Source organism: Palaemon carinicauda, chromosome 21, assembly GCF_036898095.1.
Source record: "Palaemon carinicauda isolate YSFRI2023 chromosome 21, ASM3689809v2, whole genome shotgun sequence".
NCBI classification, from domain to species: Eukaryota; Metazoa; Arthropoda; class Malacostraca; order Decapoda; family Palaemonidae; genus Palaemon; species Palaemon carinicauda.
In genome coordinates, this window is record NC_090745.1 from 98,334,222 (window position 1) to 98,358,913 (window position 24,692).

General features: G+C 50.3%; 1 protein-coding gene across 1 annotated transcript in view; it reads left to right on the forward strand.

Moving 5' to 3' along the window:
* LOC137615341 (uncharacterized) overlaps nucleotides 1-24,692 on the forward strand; it is a 64,832-nt gene that overhangs the window by 2,006 nt on the left and 38,134 nt on the right. Inside the window, exon 2 of the mRNA XM_068345143.1 lies at nucleotides 14,091-14,137. Within this exon, the coding sequence (XP_068201244.1) occupies nucleotides 14,129-14,137 (9 nt within the window). The 5' untranslated portion in view covers nucleotides 14,091-14,128. The remainder of the gene's footprint in view (nucleotides 1-14,090; nucleotides 14,138-24,692) is intronic.

Sequence of the window (24,692 nt, forward strand, 5' to 3'; positions counted from 1 at the left end):
TATAAGACCCTTCCCCCCTCCCCTTTCTGTCCTTTAGTGTCGGCATAGCCGTCACAACATTCTTTCTCCGGTATTCGGTCAGTCATCCTGACGTACCGGGTTGTCTGCGTTGCCGGCCGGCACCCTACCGGCGGTGGTTAGGCAGCCTCCTCGGTCACCTTCCCTCTTATGTCTTTCCTTCACCGGAAGTGAATGTCCCGGGGGAAAGTTTGAGCCGGCCTTGACGGCTGCCGGAGGGAAACCCAACTTACTTTTGAGAAGTCTTCAGGCCTCCCTTGGTCTGCCATCCACAATTATTTCCGCCGGATGCACAGCTGGCGGCAGGCCTTTTGTGGATGGATGGAAGCTAGAATCAGATGGATTCTTATCCCTTCCATTAGAATTCTCATTCTGGCAAGGAGACAGTAGGCAGCCTGGCAGTCCTCCTACACTTCCAATTGTTGTGCTAAACCATAACAATAGGAAACTCTCCTGCCTTAATACTTTCTCTCTCTATCATTTAGTGCCGCCAGGTACTAACCTAATCCCGGTAGTGTGCCGGCTGGACTACAGTATATAGAATACAGTAGTACAGTTAATTTCTAACATATTCTATGTTTTCTATCACAGTCTATTGTTGGGACCACGATATCATGTTGAGGTTGAGTATTCCATCAACACCCAGAGGAATCCTTTGATCACCGGGACCCTAATAAATCACCTCTCAATATTAATATATTACAGGTAGATATAGTTATACTAACACTTACTAACCATAACTCCTAAGTACTAGAGTTTCTTCCACCTGTATTCTTCCTAACAAGAAACCTAAAATATTATTATTGACGGAGGTCTCCGTAATTGATTGGGGTGGGAAGCGTAGATATGTGTCTTTTCTATTTCCTTTCCAGCTTACTATCCTAAGCTACCATAAACAATAGTAATTACTATTTTTCATAAAAATTGTATGCTTTTATATCACTGATATAAAAAACTATATGCTCATTGAACCCCTTTTCCTTTACAGGAGGAGCCAATGTAGAAGTGCGTAGCCTTAGCCTGCAACCGCAAAGACAAAGACACTTGTGGTTCTTGAGTTGGCGCACAGGCGCCCACAGGTTCCTACGGTCTCGTCGCGCCCCTGGGGGGAAAATCGCGACACGCGCCCACAGGTTCCTGCGGACTCGTCCCACCCCTTGGGGGAAAAGCGCGACACGTGCCCACGCGCGGTTCCGGTTCCAACGCCCGCGCGTTGCTTTGGACCCATCGCGCCCACCTAGGGAGATACGCGATACGCGTCTGCGCGTAGTTCCTGCACCAGCGCCCACGCGCTCACCAACGCGACCACGCGTCACTACAGCTCAGCGCGTCACCCAAGAGGCTCCTAAGTTAGCGCACGGGCGCTCACGGCTGCCTCTGGGCTCTCCCTCTAGACCGCATGAGTTTGCTACTGATACGATTGCGCACGACGCTCCAGTATCGCGCCCTGTTCCTGCTACGCTCCCTGTTCCTGTATTTAAGACAACTAAGGTTGCCCAACGAACTCCAGAGCGCCCTCACGCGGCTCGCCCCGCGTGGCCTCCGCAGCAGCGCACTCCCGTGCGACCGCATCCTGATGCGCGCCATGCGCGCCCACAGGCTAGCGTGCCGGTCTTACCGTACCAGCGCCAACCCTCTCGCCCCCAGGTCGCTCGCGACCCTGCTCCAGCGCTGACGCTCCCCCAGCCGGTTCTTCTGAACACGCGCTCAGGTGCCCCCGTTATCTCGCTCCCTTCGGGGCCGCACCAGGTCGCTGCGCGCCCGCGCGTTTGGCCTCCTCCTGCTCCAGCTCCTGATCGCCGCACGCCTACGCGCTCTCGCGGCCATGTTCCCACCCCGTCGCCACCGCACCATTGCTCCTGAACACCCACCTGCGCGCCGTCACGCCCGTCCCTGCCCACGCGGGTGCGCGCGCGAGTTTCCAGTATCGCGCCACCCATCCACGCGCGACCCTGATCAGGGCCCGTTGCACGAGCCCCAGCGCGATCGCCGCCAGGCGGACCCTTCCTCATCGCGCTCCCCTCCCCGCAAGCGCAGACCAGCGCGCTCGGCAGAGGGGGAGTGCTCCCCGGACAGGTCTAGGGATTCTTCTCTTTCAGCCCTGCAGGCGAACCCTCGTTTGTCGACTCCTCCTAGGGATCCCTCGATCCCCTTCCCTCCAGAGGGAGTGTCCGACAGCGCAGCTGTCAGACAGCAGGCCTGGTTTGGCACCCTACTCAGAGCTCTTGTGCAGGCGATTAAGCCAGCCCTCTCTGATTCGGGTCGCGAACCAGCGGCAGCTTCCTTCCCCCGAAGAGGAAGAGAGGAGTCTCTCCCGTGGATCCTCCTCCGAGGCCTATTCTGTCCCCGCGCAGATCCTTACGCAAGGCTCCTACTCCCCCTCAGACCTTCTCGCCCTCCCCTGCGGAGGAGGATTACCCCTCCTCAGGAGAGTCGGACGAGCAGGAATACTCCCCCATCGCACCAATGGGGGAGGTTCCTCCTCTTCCCGAGAGGTCTTCTCGTCCAGAGGTGGAGAAGGACCTTCCTCCTTCGCTTCTCGAGTCCTATATCCCGCCCAGGAGGGAGCCTAAGGACTCTTAAGACGATGTCAGCTAGGATCAGGCAGGAACCGTCTAGAGCCGTCGAGGATGTCCACGTGTCCCCCCAGCAAGAGCCCCTGGGGACGGGAGACTTCGCTGCAAGTCCTTCAGGAGGAGAGCACCAGGAGTCAGAACATGCGTTCTGGCAAGTCCTGACCCTCCCAGACCCTGAGGTCCCACCTTGTGAAGGGAAGGACACGGTCCTGGACCGTGTCTACGACACTCAGAAACCCTCTAGGGCCAGTGCAGCTTTGCCCTGGTCCCAAGGGATGAAGAGTGCCAGGGATAAGGTCGAGTGCCAGCTCGCTGAGCTTGCCTCCTCCAGCAGATCGAGTGCCGGTAATAAGCTCCTCCCTCCTCCTCGAGTCCATCAGAGGAGGTACTTTGAGATCCTCGAGGAGTCTTCTCTGAGTCTTCCCTTGCATCACTCCGTGGAAGAACTCACAGGGGGAGTCCCTCTTGAGAGAGACTCCAACCGGCACGTGTCCTTCTCTGCCACTGAGATCCTGAGCCAGGAGAAGGTCATCAAGTGCGCCATGCAGGCGACTTCATGGCTCGACATCTGGCTGGGGTCTCTGGGCATCCAGGTGCGGTCCGAGGACCTCTCCAAAGAAAGCACCAGGAAAGCGCTGGAAACCTTTCCTCTCTCGGGCACACGGACCATTGAGTTTCTGTCCCACCAGGTCTCGTGCCTGTGGGCCAACACGATCCTCAAGCGCCGGGACGCTGTGGCCGAGAGGTTCCACCATAAGGTACCCAGTGCGGAGTCTAGCAGGCTCAGACTCTCTTCCGTTCTTGGTAAGAGCCTGTTGGAGCCTAAGGACGTGGAGCTCACTGCCGAGAGGTGGAGGAAATCCAACCAGGATTCCCTCATCCATAGGGCCCTGACATCGAGGCCCTATAAGCCTCCAGCAGCCCAGCAGCCCCGTCCTGCTAAGGACACAAAGAAGACGACCACCGCAGCGAAGCCCAAGGTGTCTAAGCCCTTTCCTGCCAAGAGCAGGAGGGGCAAGAAGTCCTCCAGGGGAGGCAAAAACCCTAGAGGTACCAGCCGAGGCCGGAAACGCTAGGGTTGGCAATCCCCCTGCATGTCCACCAGTGGGGGGATGCCTTCAGAGTTGCGCGACAAGATGGCAGCAACTCGGGGCAGATGCCTGGACGATCTCCGTGATCTCTCTAGGGTATTGCATCCCGTTCACAGCCTCTCTACCTCTCCTGACAGCGAACCCAGTGTCGTTGAGCTCTTTTGCCATGGGATCGGCGAAAGGGCAGGCCCTCCGAGCCGAAGTCCAGACCATGTTGGAGAAGGACGCTCTCCAGGAGGTCGTAGACGGGTCCCCAGGCTTCTACAGTCAACTCTTTCTTGTGAGAAAGGCGTCTGGAGGCTGGAGACCAGTCATCGACCTCTCGACCCTGAACGGGTTTGTCAAGCAGACTCCGTTCAGCATGGAGACGGCAGACACGGTCAGGCTTGCAGGGAGACCGCGAGACTTTATGTGCACACTGGACCTGAAGAACGCGTACTTCCAGATCCCAATCCATCCGTCTTCAAGGAAGTACCTGAGATTTTGCCTAGACAACAAGATCTACCAGTTCAAGGTGCTGTGTTTCGGTCTCTCCACAGCTCCTCAGGTGTTCACCAGAGTATTCACCATCATCTCTTCATGGGCTCACAGGATCGGCATCCGTCTCCTTCGTTATCTGGACGACTGGCTGATCCTGGCAGACTCAGAGGCGACCCTTCTTCGCCACCGAGACAGGCTCCTCGAAGTTTGCCAAGATCTGGGGATCGTGGTAAATCTCGAGAAGTCCTCCTTGCAGCCCTCTCAGAAACTGGTATATCTAGGCATGGTCATAGACACCAATCTCCACAAAGCCTTCCCATCAGACGAAAGGATAGCAAGGCTGAGGAAGGTTGCGAAACCTTTCCTTAATCGAAAAGAACTCCCAGCCCAATCGTGGCTTCGTCTCCTCGGTCACCTCTCCTCCCTGACCCGTCTCGTTCCCCACAGCCGCCTCAGAATGAGATCCCTCCAGTGGCGACTCAAGTCTCGGTGGAGTTAAGGACTCGACTCCCCGGACATCCTGATCCCCATGGGATCTGCGGAACGAGCGGACCTCAGTTGGTGGGTGGCAGACGAGAACCTACGAAAGGGAGCGAATCTTCTCGTCCCTTCCCCGGATTTGATGCTGTTTTCGGACGCATCAAACAAAGGGTGGGGGCCCCACGTTCTGAACCACAGGACCTCAGGCCTGTGGTCAGAATCATAAAAGTACCTTTACATAAACCTGCTAGAAATGAAGGCCGTATTCCTGGCTCTTCAGAAGTTCCACCAAGTCCTGGCGGGCCACTCGGTGGTGGTGATGAGCGACAACACCACGGTCGTGGCTTATATCAACAAGCAGGGAGGTACCTTTTCGGAACAGCTATCCCATCTTGCAGTAGAGATCCTGAGATGGTCCGAAGTCCACTCGATTTCACTAGCGGCTCGCTTCATTCCAGGCAAGAGGAATGTGCTCGCCGACAGTGTGAGCAGAGCGACGCAGACAGTGAGTACCGAGTGGTCTTTGGATCCTCAGATAGCCAACAATGTCCTGACTTTGTGGGGTTCCCCGACAGTGGATCTGTTCGCTACGGCGCTGAACACCAAGCTCCCGCTGTACTGCTCCCCAGTCCCGGACCCCAAGGCTCTCTGGCAAGATGCCTTCCAACAACGGTGGGACAACGTCGATGTGTACGCCTTTCCCCCGTTCTGTCTGATGAGGAGGGTACTCGACAAGACCAGAACATCGGTCAATCTCTCGATGACATTGATAGCTCCGCTATGGCATCATGCAGAGTGGTTCCTGGACCTTCTGCTGCTCCTCACGGAGATCCCGAGGGAGCTCCCTCCACGTCACGAGCTACTCAAACAACCACACTCCAACATCTACCACAAAGCCGTAGCTTCGCTTCGGCTTCACGCCTGGAGACTATCCAGCATCTCCTCACAGAGAGAGGATTTTTGCTACAAGTTGCGGAAAGGATGTCTGGCCACCTGCGCAAGTCATCCGCAGGAGTCTACCAGGCGAAGTGGCGAGTTTTCTGTGATTGGTGCCGTGGAAGGGGTATCTCTCCCCTAGATGCCACTTTACCATCAATAGCGGAGTTCCTCGTTTATCTGCGGGAAGAAATGCGCCTTTCAGTCTTGGCAGTGAAAGGCTATCGCTCAGCCTTAAGTCTTGCCTTCAGGCTCAAAGGAATGGACATTTCCTCCTCGCTGGAACTGTCTCTTCTCATACGGAGTTACGAACTTACCTGCCCTCAGTCGGAAGTGAGACCGCCTCCTTGGAACGTGGTTCGAGTTCTCAGGTCTCTTAAGAGACCTCCCCACGAACCATTACGTCAGGCTTCTGATCGCCACCTTACCTGGAAGACAGTGTTCCTGCTAGCTTTGGCCTCGGCCAAGCGAGTCAGCGAACTTCATGGTCTCTCCTACGACGTCGCCCATTCAAGGGGATGGGGGGAGGTTACGTTCAGCTTCGTCCCTTAGTTTGTGGCTAAGACTCAGAACCTGGGAGTGCCGGACCCAAGGTTCGACTCTTTCCAGGTTTCGAGTCTCCGTTTTGTAACAGATGACCCAGACCATCTCCTACTGTGCCCAGTCAGGAGTCTGAGGTTGTATCTTAAAAGAACAGCTGCAGTCCGCCCCCAGGTGCGAGCGTTGTTCGTGAGCTACCGGGAAACGAAGAGGAGGGTCACCAGGAATACCATATTAGCCTGGATTCGCAAGGTAATCCATCTGGCCTTGAATCCTGACCCTCCTCCGTCACGTCGCCCTAGGGCGCACTCCGTCACGTCGCCCTAGGGCGCACTCCGTCACGTCGCCCTAGGGCGCATGACGTCAGGGGCGTGGCTACGTCCCTGGCCTTCAAGAAGAACTTTTCAGTGACGCAGGTCCTACAAGCTGGGGTGTGGAAGTGTCAGACCACCTTCACGGCCCACTACCTGCAAGACGTGACACACTGGAGGCTCGATACGTTCTCTATCGGCCCTGTGGTGGCTGCACAACAGCTGGTCTAACCTCAGGCTCATTATTGGACAGGTAGCAGAAGGTTGAGGGCATTGTTACCCGGTTTTAGTCTGTGTGAATGAAAAGATCTGTCTGGCCCTTTTCTTTTCTTCATCCTCTCCTCCCTTGGAGAGAGACAGCATCCTGGGTCCTTTGCACAGCTGACCTTGAACCTCTGCAGGTAAGCCATGCTTCCTTGTGTTCCTAGTATTAAGTTGTAATACTGTCATGTCCCCATACCCTGACGAGGTGGTATTGGGAGAGTCCTAGCCTAGATTTCCATCTGAAGAACTCCAGGTCAACTTCCTAGGTCGAGTCACTGCTCACCTTCACACACAGCTTACGTAGGCCGCAGCAGTCTCACAACTGCCTGCGAGGTGCAGGGGCCCCTCGACCCTTGAGTTCTTTTAATAAACTCGGGTTCGGGGCCCCCGGGCAAGCCAAAGCCAGTATGGCAGGGGACTTTCCTCCCTTCCTAAGGGTTAAGTCACCCCATGTAAATAGCGTGGTTTGTATTTCAGTTACGGAACAAATGACAAATTCGTAGATAATTTGTATTTTTCCTAACTATACAAACCTTAGCTATTTACAGTTATGTGCCCGCCAGCCCTGTCCCCCAAGATAAGTCCTACCTCTAAGTAAAGTGAGCTATTCACCGGTGTGTGTGAGGGGGGAGGGGTAGCTAGCTAACCCCCCTCCCCCCCGCTAACTAGCGGTGGGGTAGGAAACCCTCGTTAAAACTTTATGGCTCGTCATTCAGCTACGCCGAAGTAATTACCCCCATGTAAATAGCTAAGGTTTGTATAGTTAGGAAAAATACAAATTATCTACGAATTTGTCATTTTTCACTTTACTCAAAATGCGTTCTATATCCAACGATAATGGGGGACCCCCAGTGGAAACTCGGGGTTTTGGGTGGGGAAAACATACTGGGGAAACGGTATATAATGGTAAAACAAGACTTTTCTTCTCTATACATTACCAACATGTATAATAAACAAAATACGGTAATATTGAGCTGCTCAAACTAACATTAGCAATGTTAGCATAAAATGCTAACATTAGCAGTGTTTTTCATTTATTTTTTTTCATTCTACTGGTTGGTTGTAGTCGCTCTTGTTCGTTCGTTTGTGCATAGCAGGAAACTCCTCCCCCCTGCACATAGACTCCTCCTCCACTAATAGGATTTCTTCTTTGCTACCCGCTAAATTTAACCATTCGACTTCATCCGCTTTATTCAAGTATATGACTTGATCCAGTAATATGCCATTCCTTTTATGTAATACCCTCGTATACATATTACGTTTGACCCCAGTATTACAGTACTCGTTTTAATATCCGATACCTTATAAAATCACCTTGTTTTATATTCCCATTAAATATTATTTATCATACACTCTATTTTATCTTTTTATATTACTTTTATACATTTTGTTATTACCTTGCCACGCCCCGATTTCACATAAATACTTGCTCTGGACAAGTTTCCCATTCTAGTTCATTCATGTTTACTCTCTAGACTCCGTTGTTTTTCCGTTAACCAATCACGAACCCATACGTATGGAAAGTTTGCACGGGAGTTATTATTTCCAAACCCCCATCTTCCAACAAACCCTTTTCCATGGAAACCTTTGTCCAAGTCTGGTCTTTGTTAGTTCAAGTGACGTCTTTTTGCTTATTTTACGATGGAGATAGAAACTTGTAACGACTGCAGTAATCCATACTTGAGAACATTTTGGTGAATTCCAATGTTGATAATTTTCTTAAATCTCATAATGTAATAGCCCAACGTTTACAGTGTCCCAAGTGCAGTACTAAGCTAAGACAAAGGAGAAACGGCGATGTGGATACAAAGAAGTTAAGACGTCACAGTCACCGGTTGCTGCCTCATCTCGGCAGCGCCCTCCTGCACGCCCACGAGTTCTTGCACGCCCACGATCTCCTGTTCGCCCTGCAGTTCCAGAGACTACGCGCCCTCGATCTCATGCTCGCCAACGGACCTCTGCGCGCTCTCGGCCTGATACACGCCATGGACGCCCTCGGTGTTCTGCTCGTCAGCGATCTCCTGCGCGCCAGCGCTCTCCTGCTTGCAAGTGCTCTCCTGCTCGCCAACGCTTGCCTGCTCGTCATCGCTGGCCCTCGATCTTCAGATCAGGGCTCCAAGGAGAAACCTTCTTCCTCTCCTGCTCGCCAGCGCTCTCCTCCACGATCGCCGACTCGCCATCAGACCTCGCCTGCTCGCCATCCCTTGCCTACACGCCATCGCCCACAATCTCCATTGTGCGGCTGCGCGCCCACTGCCAGAACTTCGGTTCCTGACGAGCGCCCTTCTGCGCGCCCGCGCGCTAGGGATATTCCCCCTGCACGCACGCGCCCTTACGGGCCCCTCATCATCATGTGGTTGCACTCCATCCGAGGTCTCCGGGACGCGCACCAATGCGCCCATGCGCCCCGTCACCTACGCGCCCACGCGCCCTGACACCTACGCGCTTACGCGCCATGTCGCCTGCACGCCCACGAGCTCCTTCTCCTGCGCGCCATCATTTGCCCACGCGCCAACGTGCGAACTCTCCTACACGCCAACGCTCGCCTGCGCGCCAACACACCCCCTCACCGACGCGCCACCGCTCGCCTACGTGCCACCGCTCGCCTACGCGCCACCGCTCGCCTACGCGCCCCCGTCGCCTACGCGCCACCGCTCGCCTGCGCGCCACCGCTCGCCTGCGCGCCACCGCTCGCCTGCGCGCCACCGCTCGCCTGCGCGCCACCGCTCGCCTGCGCGCCACCGCTCGCCTGCGCGCCACCACTCGCCTGCTCGCCTTCGCGCGCCCACACGCTCCCTCGCCCACGCGCGAGCAATCGCCCCCCGAGCTAGGCAATGGCCTATCGCGCGAGTGCGATACCCAGTGCGATGCCCAGTGCGATGCCCAGTGCGATACTCAGTGCGATGCCCAGCGCGAACCACAGCTCGTGCCCACACAGGATCTGGCAGTATGCGTCAGGTCATCTTCATCACGTTCCCCCCCCGTAAGCGCAGGACAGCGCGCCCAACGGAGGGAGGGAAATCTTCGGACAGGTCCAGGATCTCTTCTACAGCTTCTTCTTTTCAGGCAGACCTAGTTGTAGTTTCCACTCCTAGGTATCTTGCTATCCCCTTCCCTCCAGAGGGTGTCTCTGACAGTGCTGGTGTCAGTCGGTTGCCCTGGTTTGGGCCCTTGATCAGAGCGGTTGCGCAGGCTTTCAAGCCCGCCTTCTCTGAACTAGGCCTCAAATCAGCGGCTATCTCTGCCCCCCTGAAGAGGAAGAGAGGAGTGGACGACGTGGTTACTTCTCCAAGGGCGAAACTGGTTCCTCGGAAGCCGTCGAGGAAGGCTCCTTCCCCTCCCCATACTTTCTCTCCATCCCCCGTGGACGAGGGTTTTCCGTCCTCAGGGGATTCTCGTGAGGTGAGGTGTTCTCCCATCGCACCAATGGGAGAAACCCCACCTCGCGCCGAGAAGTCTCCTCGGGTGGAGGCAGAGAAGAGCCCCCCCCATCTTTGTTGGAATCCTGCATCCCTCTCAGGAGGGAGTGGAAGGACTGCAAGATGGTCCCGAAATCTTCGTCGAGGATCAGACCAGAACCAGCTAAGCCCGCGGAGAACGTCCTCGAGTCCCCCCAAGAAGAGCCTTTGGGGACTGGAGACCTTGCTGCTAGTCCATCAGGAGGAGAGCCACAGGAGTCGGAGCATGCCTTTTGGCAAGTTTTGGCTCTGATGAGGAACCTTAATGGATTTTCGGATCCAGAGATTCCTCCTTGAGAGGGCAAGGACACGGTTCTGGACTGAGTCTTTGGTACTCAAAAGCCCCCTAAAACCAGCGCGGCTTTGCCCTGGTCCCAGGGGGGTCAAGAGTGCCAGAGATAAGGTCGAAAGCCAGCTCTCCGAGCTAGCCTCCTCCAGCCGTTCCAGCGCCGGAAACAAACTCCTCCCACCTCCTCGTGTCCATCAAAGGAGGTACTTTGAAATCATCGAGGAGTCCTGTTTAGCTCTTCCCCTCCACCACTCGGTGGAAGAGCTCTCCAGGGGAGTCCCTCTTGAGAGACTCTCCAACCGGCCAGTGTCGTTCTCGGCCTCATAGACACTCTGCCAGGAGAAGGTAGCGAAGTGTGCCATGCAGGCCACTTCGTGGCTGGATATCTGGCTGGGATCGCTTGGCATCCTGATACGATCCGAAGACTTGTCTAAGGAGAGTACCAGGAAGGCCTTGGAGACCTTCCTTCTTTCAGGCACTCGTACCATCGAGTTTCTGGCCCACCAAGTCTCGAACTTTTGGGCTAACACTATCCTGAAACGCCGTGATACGGTGTCTGAAAGATTCAACTCGAAGGTCCCCAACACCGAGGTCAGTAAGCTCAGACATTCCTCCCTTTTGGGGAGTAGCCTGTTTGAGCCGAAAGATGTAGAGCAGGCGGCTGAGAGGTGGAGGAAGTCCAACCAGGACTCCCACATCAAAGCCCTATAAGCCTCCAGCACCCCAACAACCTCGCCCTGCAAAACCGGCAATAGCAGCAAAGGCAGCGGTGTCCAAACAGCCCTTTCCCGTCAAGGACAGGAGAGGCAAGAAGTCCTCCAAGCGGGATTCTTCTCCTTCGGGGTCTTCCTCGAAGTCGAGGAAACCGTGGTTTTTTTCTTCTGCCCAGGCTCTCTTGGCAGGGAGTCCTCAGTGTCCCGTCATGCAAAACCTTCGGGTTCTCGTGACTTTGGCTATGCTGAGCCCTCGAGTTCTCGTGACTTTGTTTACTCTGAAACCTCGGGCTCTCGTGACCACTGTTATGCTGAGTCTGCTGTCTCACATAACAGAGAGTCTTTGGACTCTTCGCATGAACCCTGTAGTCGCACGCAACGCAATTCCATTCCTCACGGAGATCCCGAGAAAACTTCCTCCACGATACGATCTACTCGAGCAGCCACATGCCAACATCTACCTTAAAGCCGTAGCTTTGCTTCTACTTCACACATGGAGACTGTCCAGCTCCTTCTCATGTAGAGAGGCTTTTTGTAACGAGTTGCGAGAAGGATGGCTGGACACTTTAGACGCTCCACAGCTTCAGTCTACCAGGCAAAGTGGTCAATTTTCTGTGGTTGGTGTCGTGGAAGAGGTATCTCTCCCCTCGATGCTACTGTCACAACTATAGTGGAGTTCCTTGTATACCTTCGGGAAGAAATGCTTGTTTTAGTTTCGGCAGTCAAAGGCTACCGCTCAGCCTCGAGTCTCGCCTTCAAACTGAAAGGAGTTGATATTTCCTTCTCGTTGGAACTTTCCTTACTCATATGGAGTTACGTGATTACTTGTCCCCAGTCGGAGCTCTGACCTCCTTGAAATATGGTTCGTGTCCTCCAGTCCTTGAAGGGACCTCATTACAAATCATTACAGCAGGCAACAGATCGCTACCTCACATTGAAGACGGTGTTCTTACTCACTTTGGCTTCGGCCAAGAGAGTTACTGAAAAACATGGTATATCTTCTGATGTCTCCCACTCTAAGAGATGGGGAGAAGTAATTCTCAACTACGTCCTTGAGTTTATTGCTGAGACTCAAAATCCGGGTGTACTGGACCCTAGGTTTGGCCCATTCCGGATAGAGTCTTCGTTCTGTAAACGAAGATCCAGACCAACTGGTACTTTGCCCAGTTAGGAGTCCAAGGTGTTACCTGGAAAGAATGGCAGCAGTTTACCCCCATGTGCCAGCACTGTTTGTTAGCACGGGGAAGGTCAGGAGGAGGGTCACAAGGAATTCCATATCCTCCTGGATTCGGAAAGCAATTGATTTAGCCCGTAATCCAGATCCTCCTCCTTCTAAACGACCCAGAGCTCACGATGTCAAGGGCATTGCAATGTCCCTGGTGTTAAAAAAGAACTACCCTGTCCCGGGGGTACTACAAGCAGGCGTGTAAAAGCAACAGACGACTTTCACTGCCCACTACCGGCAGGACATAACCCACAGGAACATGGATACGTTTCTATTGGTCCTGTGGTGGCTGCACAACAAGTGGTGTAAACACCTCAAGCTCCTTGCTGGACAAGTAGTAGAGGGTTGAGGGCTGAGGTTACCTGGGTTAGTCTGGGTGAGTGAGTAAGAATGATAGGCTCATTTCTTCCTTTCACCATCTCCCCCCTGGGGAAAACAGCACATCCTCAGCACAACTGATTTCACCTCTCTGCAGGTAAGACTCATTTCCCTTGTGCATCCTTTGTATCGAAATACTTTGTTGCATCATTAATACCTCTTCGAGGGAGGGTATTGGGTAAGTCTAAAAGAACTCTTATACCCAAGTATTGAGTTCCTATGTTAAAGACAAGCCACATTGCTAGTTTCACAAACACACTCGCTTCTGCAGGCCGCTAATAGTGCATACACTAATTTCAGCACTTCATTTTAGTGAGGGTAGGGTTTCTACTACAATCGATCATAAATCGAGGTAGAGAGATCCCCGGGTCATGACCAAGGCCAGTTGGTGAGGACTTCCTCCCTCCTAAGAGTAAGTCACCCCTATAAATAGTGAAGGGTTTGTATTTGCGCAGGAACAAATGACAAATTTGTACTGTTAAGTAATTTGTGGTTTTCCTAGCATACAAACCTGGAGCTATTTATACAAATTGGCCGGCCGCCCTGTCCCCCTAGAAATCCTGCCAGAAGGCGAAAGTGGTTGCTCAGCCCAGGTGTGTGACTGAATGGGCCAGGCAGGCTACCCCCACCCGTTAACTAGTGGCTGAGGTAGTTATCCCTTACTAAAATTATAATGGCTCGTCTTCCAGCTTCGCCAAAAGTAATACCCCTATAAATAACACCAGGTTTGTATGCTAGGAAAAATACAAATTACTTAAAAATTGGTCATATCACATTTCATACCAAAATTGCTATAAGCATACAGGATTTTTATATAATTTTTTTTTACATCAAAACATGAGAAGTGTGATATGTATACTCAGGGAGAGGCGATGCAAGACCGAGGCTGAGTGAGCAAGAGATGTGGTGTTGTAATGTGTGGAGAGGGAAATTGCATGAAGGATGTTGGGTGTAACGAAGTGCAGTTGGTTTGAAATTGTCCGGCCGTGAGAGTACTTATTGTGAAACCGCTAATACGTGAATTTTTATTTAATAGGTTATACAGTTCTCTGTATTACAAATGACCGAATATGCGAAGATAGAACCCACGAAGAACACAGGCTGATTGTATTACTAGATATGTTGTTTAACCCTGTTTTTAAGTTTTTCATATAATTACCATGCATTTTTTTCACAAAATTAATAGAAAAATGCAGTGCTGTATGTTATTCAATCTTGAAACAGGATTTTGTTTTGTTAACCTTATGTTTTTCCAATAAAATTATTCATAAATTAACCATTCTTCTTTTTAGAAGATAATTTGTAACAATTTCTATTTTTTTCTCTTATAGCTCCATGGGATGCTGTGAAGTAACTAGAAATAAGAAAAATGAAGCCAGTAAGTAGATGTTAAATTTTGTGCTGAAAGAATACACTACTTAAGTATGCAGTGTAATCTTATTAATGGTGCATTGAAGTTGATGGTGTGAGTTACAATGGAAATGTTTTTGTGAGATCGGGTTTTGGTCTCATAGTGTGCTCATACAGAGTACTGTACAGTATAAATAATTTTCTTGCAACTACATTACTCTTTTTCTAACTTGTTTTTCATGTTGATGGCTAGACCAATTCCAGATGAGATGTTTTGTACTTCCAACACTAGGGGAACTTAAATTAAGGGCATGGTGGCAATCACTATGTAATTACACCAGGAGTATGACTCCTATAGAATTAATTCTTCCTACACAAATACAAACCATCGTCCTTTATCTAGGAGAATAGATAATAGCAAAGCTGGAACACGATAGTTAAAATTATAACAAGTTGTAAACAACTGATAGCAGGTAGGCACCCTCCCCCACCTGCTCACTGACAAATTGCTCAAATTTCAAATGACAGTGAGTGTTCAACCTCTCACTGGCTGGAACAATTTTGGAAAAATTTACTAATATCGTTTTCTCTTTCCAATGTGCTTACTTTTGAGTATTTGGGTTTGTTGAAGATGCTGCCTGTTATGCAGAAATGTCTGAGAGTGTAACCCAAGACCAGCGGCACTTTCATGACTGTTGCAGAGGTGGATCCTCATCGACTGTGTCTTCAATGCCAAGGGTATGCATGTACATAACTGTCACCTTGTAATGAATGTCGAGAGTAGCTATCCTCCCAGTGAAAAGGTACGGCAGGAGGAGGAATAGAAAGATTAAGAGGGATTCTTCGCCTTTGAGGTCATCCTCAAAGTTGAAAGCCCGGCGGCCTCTTCCAACCCCGGTACTCTTCTTTTTTGGCTTCCTCCGAGGACCAGTTGAGAAAGAGTGGTGGCCTTTTAACTTGAGGGCGAGCCCTAGGGCAAGGGATTCCATCTATTTCCCCAAGAAAAACAGCAGATCTCACCTTCATTGTTTAAGAGGTCTGATGCTCTTTGGTTGCTGTGGCCCTCCTTGGAGGAGAGACTACAGCAACATTGTGCTTTCAGATATCCTCCAGAGGTAATCCTTCATTCGGTGTATGTCCAGGGGTTCCTTGTTGATGCGCTGTCGCCTGCAGAGGATGATCTTGGTTCTGCCTCATTGGAACCTCAGTTCCGTTCTTCCAAGGATTGGAAGTCTTCGTTGCGAGTGGATTACCCTCGCCCTAAAAGGTTTAAAGGCAGCTCATGAATTGGCAAAGGCAAGGGACAATGACATTCCCTTAGCAATCAGGGCAATGCCCTATATACTTACCATATATACATATGATCAGTGCCCAAGCTCCCGCTCCACCTAAGCTAGGGCTATTGAGGCCCAGGCAATGGCTGGTGATGACTCAGCAGGTAGACCTATAGTCTCCCCCAAACCCCCTTCATTACCTCACAAGGATGGTGAGGTTGCTGACACTAAAGGAACTAACGAGTTTGAATTGGACATGAAGCCCAGTCTGACAATCACCAGACAGAGACGTTACCAGTAGGCCAGGAGTTCTTCTACTGCTGAGCATCTCTCTTTGAAGCTTGCTCGCTGGGTTGCTGCACAACCTCGGTAGGATCCTTCCTTTCTGGAGGAGGATCCTAGACTTACCCTTCAGATGTGGTATCTTTCTTCCTCGAAGTATGACTCGCTGCCCAGAAGACCATCTTCGCAGTTTCCAGACATTTGCCATTGCACTCTACCAGAAGACAAGCTTCTACCACAAACACCACCCTTTAATGTCCTTCTCATCATAGACCTTCTTCGCCGCGTAGTTCCAGGTGCTCTTTAGACAAGCTTCGCCTTTGGACTCTCATATGGACAAGGCTTGTGTTGTGTGCTCGTTCCAGTGCTTCATCCAATTCTGCTCCTTGTAGACTTGGAGCTCCGCCATTGCGAACAACTTCGAGGCAGTCTTCTCCAAGGAGTTCTACCTCTCCTCGTCACGCGTATCCAGATGACGCTTTGGGATACACTTTGCATCGTCAGTTTTCCGATCGTCAGTAGTCTTCTCTTTGAGCGTCTCGTCAGATATTTTCCTGTCGGACGTTGTCCTTGAAGCTCTTCTCCAGAATGTGTCTTACCTCCTTCACTCGTCCTTGCATCACGAGTTTTCCATGAGCGCTTCGTCTAGCCTCATTGCAGGCTCGTTCCCTGCTCGCTCAGCTTCAAGCTGTCTTTTGACCTCTCCTCCTTAGAGGACATAGCTTGTTCACGTCTTAATCATTGTAGGTGTTCCGCATCTGATCGCACTAAGTATTCGCTTGCAGAGTGAATTTCTTGCTGGTTCCTTGTTCGTGCCAGGCGTGAGGATGGCGATCGCTAGTTAGCTTTGACGACATCCTTGAAGTGCTCTCCATCTGATCATCGCAAGTGCTCATCACCTGATCATCATAGACGCTCTTCTCTTGAGGAGGTAAGTTAGAGCAGAAGTGCTCCCTCTAAATCAGCTTCTCCTGCCAGACTTTCAAACTCACTGTCTGGGGAAGTGGAGCTTTCCAGACATCCTTCGGAGGATCAGCCAAGAATCGCTTGGTGGGACTGATCTCCTATGCACACAGTACATACTTCAATTAAGATCTCCTTCAGTGGAAGGATCACACCAGCTTCACTCCCAAGCAAAATTGCGAGCTTCCTGGAGGGAGAATCTTGCTTTTTCCCTCTCTTCACTAAGCATAGTCCCCATCAGGCTAAGTTCTAGGAAGAATAGTAGGGACAGGATTCCTGTCACACCTTCTAGAGACGACACACATGTCCAGACCCACAGAGGGTCCCTCCCTCCCAGAAAAATCTCATTGGTGGACAATTACCGTCTGTCCCTAATGGAGTTTTCAGTAGAACACCCTCCTCCAGTCAAGAGACAAAGGGCAGACATTCGACTGGATAACCGTCGCTCCAGAAGCTCGGAGAACAACATTGAGCCATCCGTCTCCCTTCACATCCGGTGCTTGCTGGAAGGAGAGTAAGGATTGGAAAACTGCTTCCAAGGTTTCTCAATCTCTGGATCTGAGGTTCTCCCTTCAGCTCCAGATTGTGAGTATCCCAGATCAGGACATAGCAGTTGGTTCTTCCTCCTCCCATCTATCCAGATGAAAAAGATGTCAAGTTAGAATCGGAAGATTGTGAAGAACTTCTGTAACCATCAGTGCTGAGGTCTTCAGAAGCAGAAGGAGGAGACACACTGAACATTCCTAAAGGTATTGTGGTGCTTAAGGTAAGTTAATGGCTTAGGAGAAGTGTTAGCCTTCCTCCCGAAGGGCAGGAGGTCGTCCATGAATCTTTTTTGTTATGCCCTTAGCAGAGAAAGACCCGGACTCAAGCTCCCATAGTCATTCTTAGGCAGGGAAGCCTTAGATAAGGTGGGAGCTCAAGTCTCTGGTACCAGGACACTCTTAGGCTGGGGAGACCCTCTCTCTTAGATTCTTGTAGTCTTTACGAGGCAAAGGAAGTACAGTACTATCGTAAACAGGGGGCTCTCCCCTCCCCTCTTCTACTTGATCCTGTAGTGGCAACCCTGACGCTGGGTTGCTCCTTGGAACTTCTGTCAGTAGTTCCATTTTTCTTCTTGGCAGCAGAGGCATCTAATATGGAAGTCACAGCCATGGCTACCATGCGAACAGTCTCTTTGATAGACCACTGGTTGGGCACAGTCCGCTTCTTAGCTGACAGAGAGGACCTAACCGACCCTAGCAAGAAACAAGCCCTTCAAGACATTGCTCTTACAGGTAGTAGAGCAGTAGAGTTTTTGATGCACCAGGGTGCCAAGCAGTGGGCTAATTGGGAGTTCGAGCATCGTGAGGCCGTGACTTCAAGGTTCCACAAGTGGATTGGTTGCCGAGAAGTGTTAACTCATTCAAGGGACCATCTCTCTTCCCGCCAGCAGAGGTAGAGGCTACGGTGAAATGGAGGAAAGAAACACAGGACTCTTATTTTGCATAGGGCTGTGTCCTTTCGTCAACCCTAGCCTTTGACGTCTGTACAGGGGAAAGTGACCGCTCAATTAGCATATGCCTAAAGGCCAGCGTAGAGAAGAGTGACTCACTCGCAGCAATCTATCCTGAAGACCCCTTTCTCCTCCCGGCAAAAGTAGGTTTACATTAGAGGTAGGGGGAAAGGAAGAGGAAAATGCCTTCATTAGGGAGGGTACCTTACCATGAGTGGAAGAATGCCTGTAGGCCAATTGGAGGAGGTGGTGGTTCTACTGAGTCGAGATATAAACGGTTGGGGTCCCTTGATCCGGACACTTCCTCCTATTCATCTGTTCTTCCCCTCCTCTGACTCCTTCCCCTGCAACATCGTCATCTTATTGCCAGGGGTCTGCAGAAAATCTTGCTTTACAGGAGGAAGTGCAAGACATGTTGCAGAAGGGTGCAGGGGTCAACAACAGCTCTTCAGTCTTCTTCAGTCGACTCATTCTTGTAAGGAAGGCTTCTAGAGGCTGGAGACCGGTCATCGAACTTTCAGCACTCAACAAGTTCATCTGTCAAACACCTTTCAGGATGGAAACTGCGGCCATGGTCTGACAATTGATATGGCCTCAGGACTTCATGGTGACCCTGGATCTGAAAGACATCTCCTATACTTTTAAATCCTGATTCACCCCTCCTTCAGGAAGTACCTCTGAGTAGTGGTAGCAGGGAAAGTTATTTAGTTCAAGGTCATGTGTCTGGCTTGACAACAGCGCCCCAAGTCTTCACAAGGATCTTCAAACTAGAATCCTTGTAGGCGCATGTCAATGGAATCCACCAGTACTGCTGTTCGGATGATTGGCTGATCCTAGCGGAGTCAGAGGACAAACTATTTCTCTTCCTAGACAAAGTTCTCTCATTTTGTCAGGACCCAAGGGTTGTAATAAATAAAAAAAGTCTGTTCTGTCCCTACTCGCTAGTCTATCTGGGAGTAGTGCCAACCATTGCTTGAGCATGCACCATTGTTAACCTTGCCTGACACCTTACCATTGGCTTTCTTGACATCCTACTCCTCTCCAATTAATGCTACAAAGTTGGGACTTCCCAGGCCAGAGCGCCAGCGTTGTAGCGTGGCTAACCATCATCAACAACAAAGAATGCAAGTTAGTTAGGCGTCTGCTGCCATATCATTCATGGGAGTTCGATGAAGAAAGCTCAATTTTCTTTTTCCGCTTCTGGTACTCTGCCTTCTGACTATTCTCTATTGGCTTCCTCCGAGGGTCAGTCGAGTAAAAGTGATGACCCTTTAACCTTAAGGCAAGCTCCCATGAGGAAAGGGTCCCCTTTTGTTTCCCCTAGCAAAATAGTGGGGCATCCTCCTTAGGGGAAACCTTCTTTCCAGTGATGCATTTCATTTGATTTGGCCTTCCCTAGGTATCCAAGTTTCCCCTTCAGAGAAGAAGTTGCAGCAGGTTCTGTCTTCTAGACCATCTGCAACATCTTGCAGCCACTGCTTTGGAGGATGTCAGCACTTCAGTGTCTTAAGGGAAGGCTGCAGGTATCCCAAAGACACCGTTGAAGTCTTCAGAGGGAGACTTGTCTCCTGGGCATCTTTCCCAAGGGAAACGCGTTTTGTCACCCGTCTAGAGGACTGCTGAACGAGTGCCTGAATCTCGCCCTCACAGGAGGTCTCCTTCTTCTGAGTACTTAGTCTTTTCAGAGCGTTCTCACAGGGTTGTTGCAAGCCTAGTCTTCACCCTTGGTGAGGTTCTCTAGAAACTTCTCACCCTAAACCAGACGACCCTCATCCAATCGAGCTTTACCATGACATGCCTCTGCTACTATTGTATCTCCCAGAAGCACCTCACAGTCTAGCTGTGCTTCTTCCATATGTGTCTCACCTTCCAGTGCCTCTCTGAGACGCAATGCCCCCCAGACGTGCTCATTCAGGAGGTGTGCTACACCTTCTAACACCTCACACCAACTCACTTCTATACATGCCTCGCCCGAATGTACCCTACCCCAACACATTTCATCCACAAAGCACGCTTCTCCTTCACCTACCTCACCCAGTCGTGTTTCTTTACTCGCCTTATCCAGACGTGCTTCTCCTTTAATCGCCTCACTCAGATGCGCTTCATCTGTGCACACCTCATCCATGTGTGTGAATGCTCTAGTTGTGCATTCCATGAACTCTATAGACATTCTCCTTATGAACTCCTAGGCACATCACTCTAGAACGTGTTAACCACATCATTCCTGAACAAACTAGTTGCATCACTCCTGAATTTGCTATATGTGTCTCACCTGAATGTGCTAGATGCGTGTGATCTCAGCGGGCTAGACACATCTCGCTTGCATCCGTTTGAAACATTGATCCTTAACGTGCTAAGTGTACTTCTCCAGACAAATCTGCAAGTTCCTGTTCGGAACGTGCTGTGCGCGTCACCTGCCTGGTCTAGGTATTCTATCTCTTATGGTGCTCCTGAACATTTTAGGCACATTCTTCAGTGGAAACCTTGCCGTCTTCAGAAGGCACTTCTTGAAGACCCTCACTGACAAGAAGCAAGTCATCAAACCACATCAGGTGTCCAACCCCTATTGCATCTCTTGACTCCAGAGCTGAAAACAACCAGACCAGCGGTTCCTCTAGAGTTCGACGCCAGCTACATAGACTAGCATCTGATGCCCTTTAAATTGGACACCAGGACATGTAATAGGTGAAAGATGCAAGAGATCCCTCATAGTGGTATCTCTCTCTCTCTGAGAGAGATCTCTCACCTGTTGAATTTGTGACTTCTGCTTGCACCCCATCACGTAAGAGACGAAAGAAGGATGAAGGTGACCGACAGCGAAAGAAGGATGAAGGTGACCGACAGCCTGCCCAGGCTATAGACATCCCTTAGGAACAAGAGGATTCCTTTAGTCACCTTGGTACTGGAGTTTCTCACCGTAAAGAGAACAATGACTGGAAGCCAGTCCCCTACAGATCCTAGGATGAGGAAATGATTCCAGGCCTCTCAGTCCTTAGGGGAGTCCACCTAGAACACATCATCTGTTCTTCCCTCGTCTCAGTCGTCCATCAGGGTGGTGGGGAGAGACATTGTTTTGGATGACGACTGGGAAAGGTCTTCAAGAGGGATGATGAACCCGATTAGGACGCGTAAGAATCCAAGGAGATTCTTTCCCAACCAGCAGGATCAAAACCTCTGGATACAGAGGAGGGTAAGCCTGAGTCGACCGCCCTCCAAGTCCTATGTTGTATTCAGAGGGTTAATGGGCTATTAGTTAGTTAGTTAGTTTCTGGAGGCTTTTGTGAGGCAGTAGTATTACTACAGTACACAGGAGGCTCTCTGTTCCCCTCTTCCTCAAGCACCCGCGATGTCTACCTTGATGCCAGGTGTAATGACAAAGAGGTTGGCAGCATCATCCAATTCCATCTTGGCTGTAGAGGCATTAAGTATGGAAGCCACAGCTATAGAGACAGTGCATGCAACTTCATGGATCAACCCCTGGTCAGGAACAGTTAGCTACAGTACTTAGTTGACACCAGGGACTTGCCCGACCCTGACGTGGTAATCCCTGAAAGACATTGTTCAGATGGGGTTAAAGGCAGTAGGGTTCCTAATGCACCAGGTGACTAACCAGTTTTCCAATTGGGTGCTTAAGGTCAAGATGCTATGATTTCAAAGTTCGCAAGTGAATATGTCACCGGTAAGGGTTGAACCTTCGTAACTCTTACCTCAAGGGTCCTGCCCTATTTCCAGCAGCAGAGGTAAAAGCTACGACTGAGAAGTGGCGGATGGACAGTCAGGACTCCTTGCTACATCAAGCCTTTTCCTTGAATCAACCACAGCCGGCTCCACCTCAGACCAGTCATCGACCTCCTAGCCCTAAAAAAGTTTGTTCAAGAGACTCCGTTCGAGATGGAGACTGCAGCCACGGTCAAACAGTGATCAGTCATTTTCACCTTATGCTAATCCTAGGCCTAAAAAGACGCATACTTCTAGGTCCTGATTCTCCAGGAAGTACAGTACTGTATCTACAAGTAGTGGTAGCCGGCAGAGTATTTCAGTTCAGGGTACCTTTCTTCGGCCTTTCAGCAACTCCATGTCTTTACAAGTGTCTTTACTCAGGTTTCAGTTAGGTTATACACCACTTGCATTTATCTCCTTCGTTACCTAGACAATGGGCTGATTCTGGCAGACTCGGAGGAAACCCACCCTTCTCCTCCACCGAGACAAGATCATCTCATTTTGTCACGAGCTAGGAATCATGGTGAATTGAAAGAAGTCTGCGCTATTGCCCAGGCAAAGACTCACATACCTAGGAATGGGTATAGACATGGTTCTCAGGAATATTTTTCCGTCTCAAGACAGAATAACCCGATTACGAGAGGTAGGTCTCCCCTTCCTTCGACAACCCCATCTGTCGGCAAATCAGTGACAGAAATTTCTTGGACACCTGACATCCTTGGAGTGCCTAGTACCTGGCATTTGTTTTCACCTTCAGTCGCTTCAAGGGGAGTTTAAAGGGCAGTGGTCCCAGCATCTCGACCATCCTCTCTCACTATTTCTAAGAGGGGAAGAGGCCATAAGGGACCTACAATGGTGGTTGAAAGTCAAACCTCCAGAAAGATTGCCTACTCTTGACTCCTCCCCCGGAAATCCTGTTATTCACGGACGTGTCCAAGGAAGCTTGGGGAGCTCATCTCTATTGTCATATTGTCTCAGGGCTCTGGTCAGAGCAGGAGTACCGAAACGATGTAAAAGTTTTAGAACTGAGAGCGGCCTTCCTAGCTCAGCAGCACTTTTGCCCTCTTCTAGCAGGTCACTCGGTGGTGTTCATGAGTGACAACAAGACTGTGGTAGCTTACATAAACAAACAAGAAGGTACCATGTCACTGTAACTATGCTAACATTCAGTAGACTCTAGAGTGGGTGGAACTCAACTTGATTTCCCCAACGGCTCGCTTCATTTCAGGCGGAAAGAATGTAGTGGTGGACAAGTTGAGCAGGAGAATGCAAATGGTTGGCTCAGAATGGTCTTTAAGTCCTCGGATACCAACAGAGATCCTGACTTTGGGAGTCACGAACAGTAGACCTGTTTACCACCTCTCTGAACCACAATCTCGCCATCTACTGCTCTCCAGTTCTACTTCCAAAGTTGGCGTTCAAGGACGCATTATAACACCCAAGGGATGGCCTTGAAGTCTATGGTTTTCCACCATTCTGCCAATAAGGAGTGTCTTAAATCAGGTTTGAGCGACGCCCTATCTCAACACGATTCTCGTGGCCTCAAAGTAACCTTAAGTATTATAGAATGGTACCCAGACTTTTAACTTCTGGTTGAGACTGAGGAAATTACCTTTTCTTCCCAGATTTTTCAGTGTTGTGGAATCGCTTTGGCTTCACGCATGGAGGTTTTCCAGCATCTCCTCTTAGAGGGAGACTTTTTGAGTGAAGCTCTGCAAGAGATGTCTGGATAACTCTAAAAAATTTTAATAGCAGTCTATCAAGTCAAGCGGGCCATCTTCTGCTGTTGGTTTCATGGAAGGGGCGTGTCTCCTCTTGGTGCCGCTATTCCATGAATGCTGCCTTTTTCTTTACCTCCACAATGAGAAGCTCTGCTCCTTTTCAACTGTAAAAGGATATTGCTCAGCTTAAGGCACGTCTTTAAACTAAAGTAGTAGATATTTCTTCTTCGTAGGAGATCTTTATGCTCATTTGAAGCTTTGAGCAGACCTTCCCTTCAGTTAATGAAACCTCCATCCTGGAATGCCGTCAAGGTTTTACGTTCCCTGAAGGGGGCACCCTACAAACCATTGAGGCTAGCCTTGGGTAGGGATATCTCCCTTAGAATTATTTTCCTGCTTGCATTAGCCTCGGCTAAACGAGACAGGGAACTTCATGGTCTCTCTTTCGACATCACGTGTTCAAGAGAATGGAGGCAGGTCACGCTTTCCTTTGTCCCTGAGTTTGTAGACAAAACCCAGAATCCATGGATACCCAATTCCAGGTTTTTATCCTTTCAGATTACTAGCCTAACCTGAGAGAGGTAATCGATGATCATGATCAGTTGTTATCTTGTCCGGTGAGAGCACTGAAGTGCTATCTCAAGCATACGTATTCTACTAGATCTTGCTTACAACATCTTTTTGTAAGTACAGGGAGGACAAACAAAAGATAACTGAGAACTCAATTTTGCTCTTGCTAGAAGTCATTACAGACTCTCTCCATCTTCCGCTTCTTCCTCAGAAAGAACACGGGTAAGAGCACACGATATCAGATGTGTGAGTGATTCCTTGCCATTCAATAATAATCTCTCTTGTGATGAGGGTTCTTCAAGTGGGTGTATGGGAACATAAAACGACGTTCACTGCCCATTATCTGAGGTATGTGACCCACAGGTCCCTTGATATTTTCTCTTTGGGACCTGTCGTAGCTGTACAGCATGTGGTATAGCGACCTCGGCTCTTTTTGCAGGACCATTAACTTTGGATCGAGGGCAGAAGTTACATGTAAGGCTGGGATCAAAGTAAAGAATGACTGTCCTTTTCTTTTCCCTTTCAATCTTCTCCTCTCTTGAGGCACAGCTTTGGAAA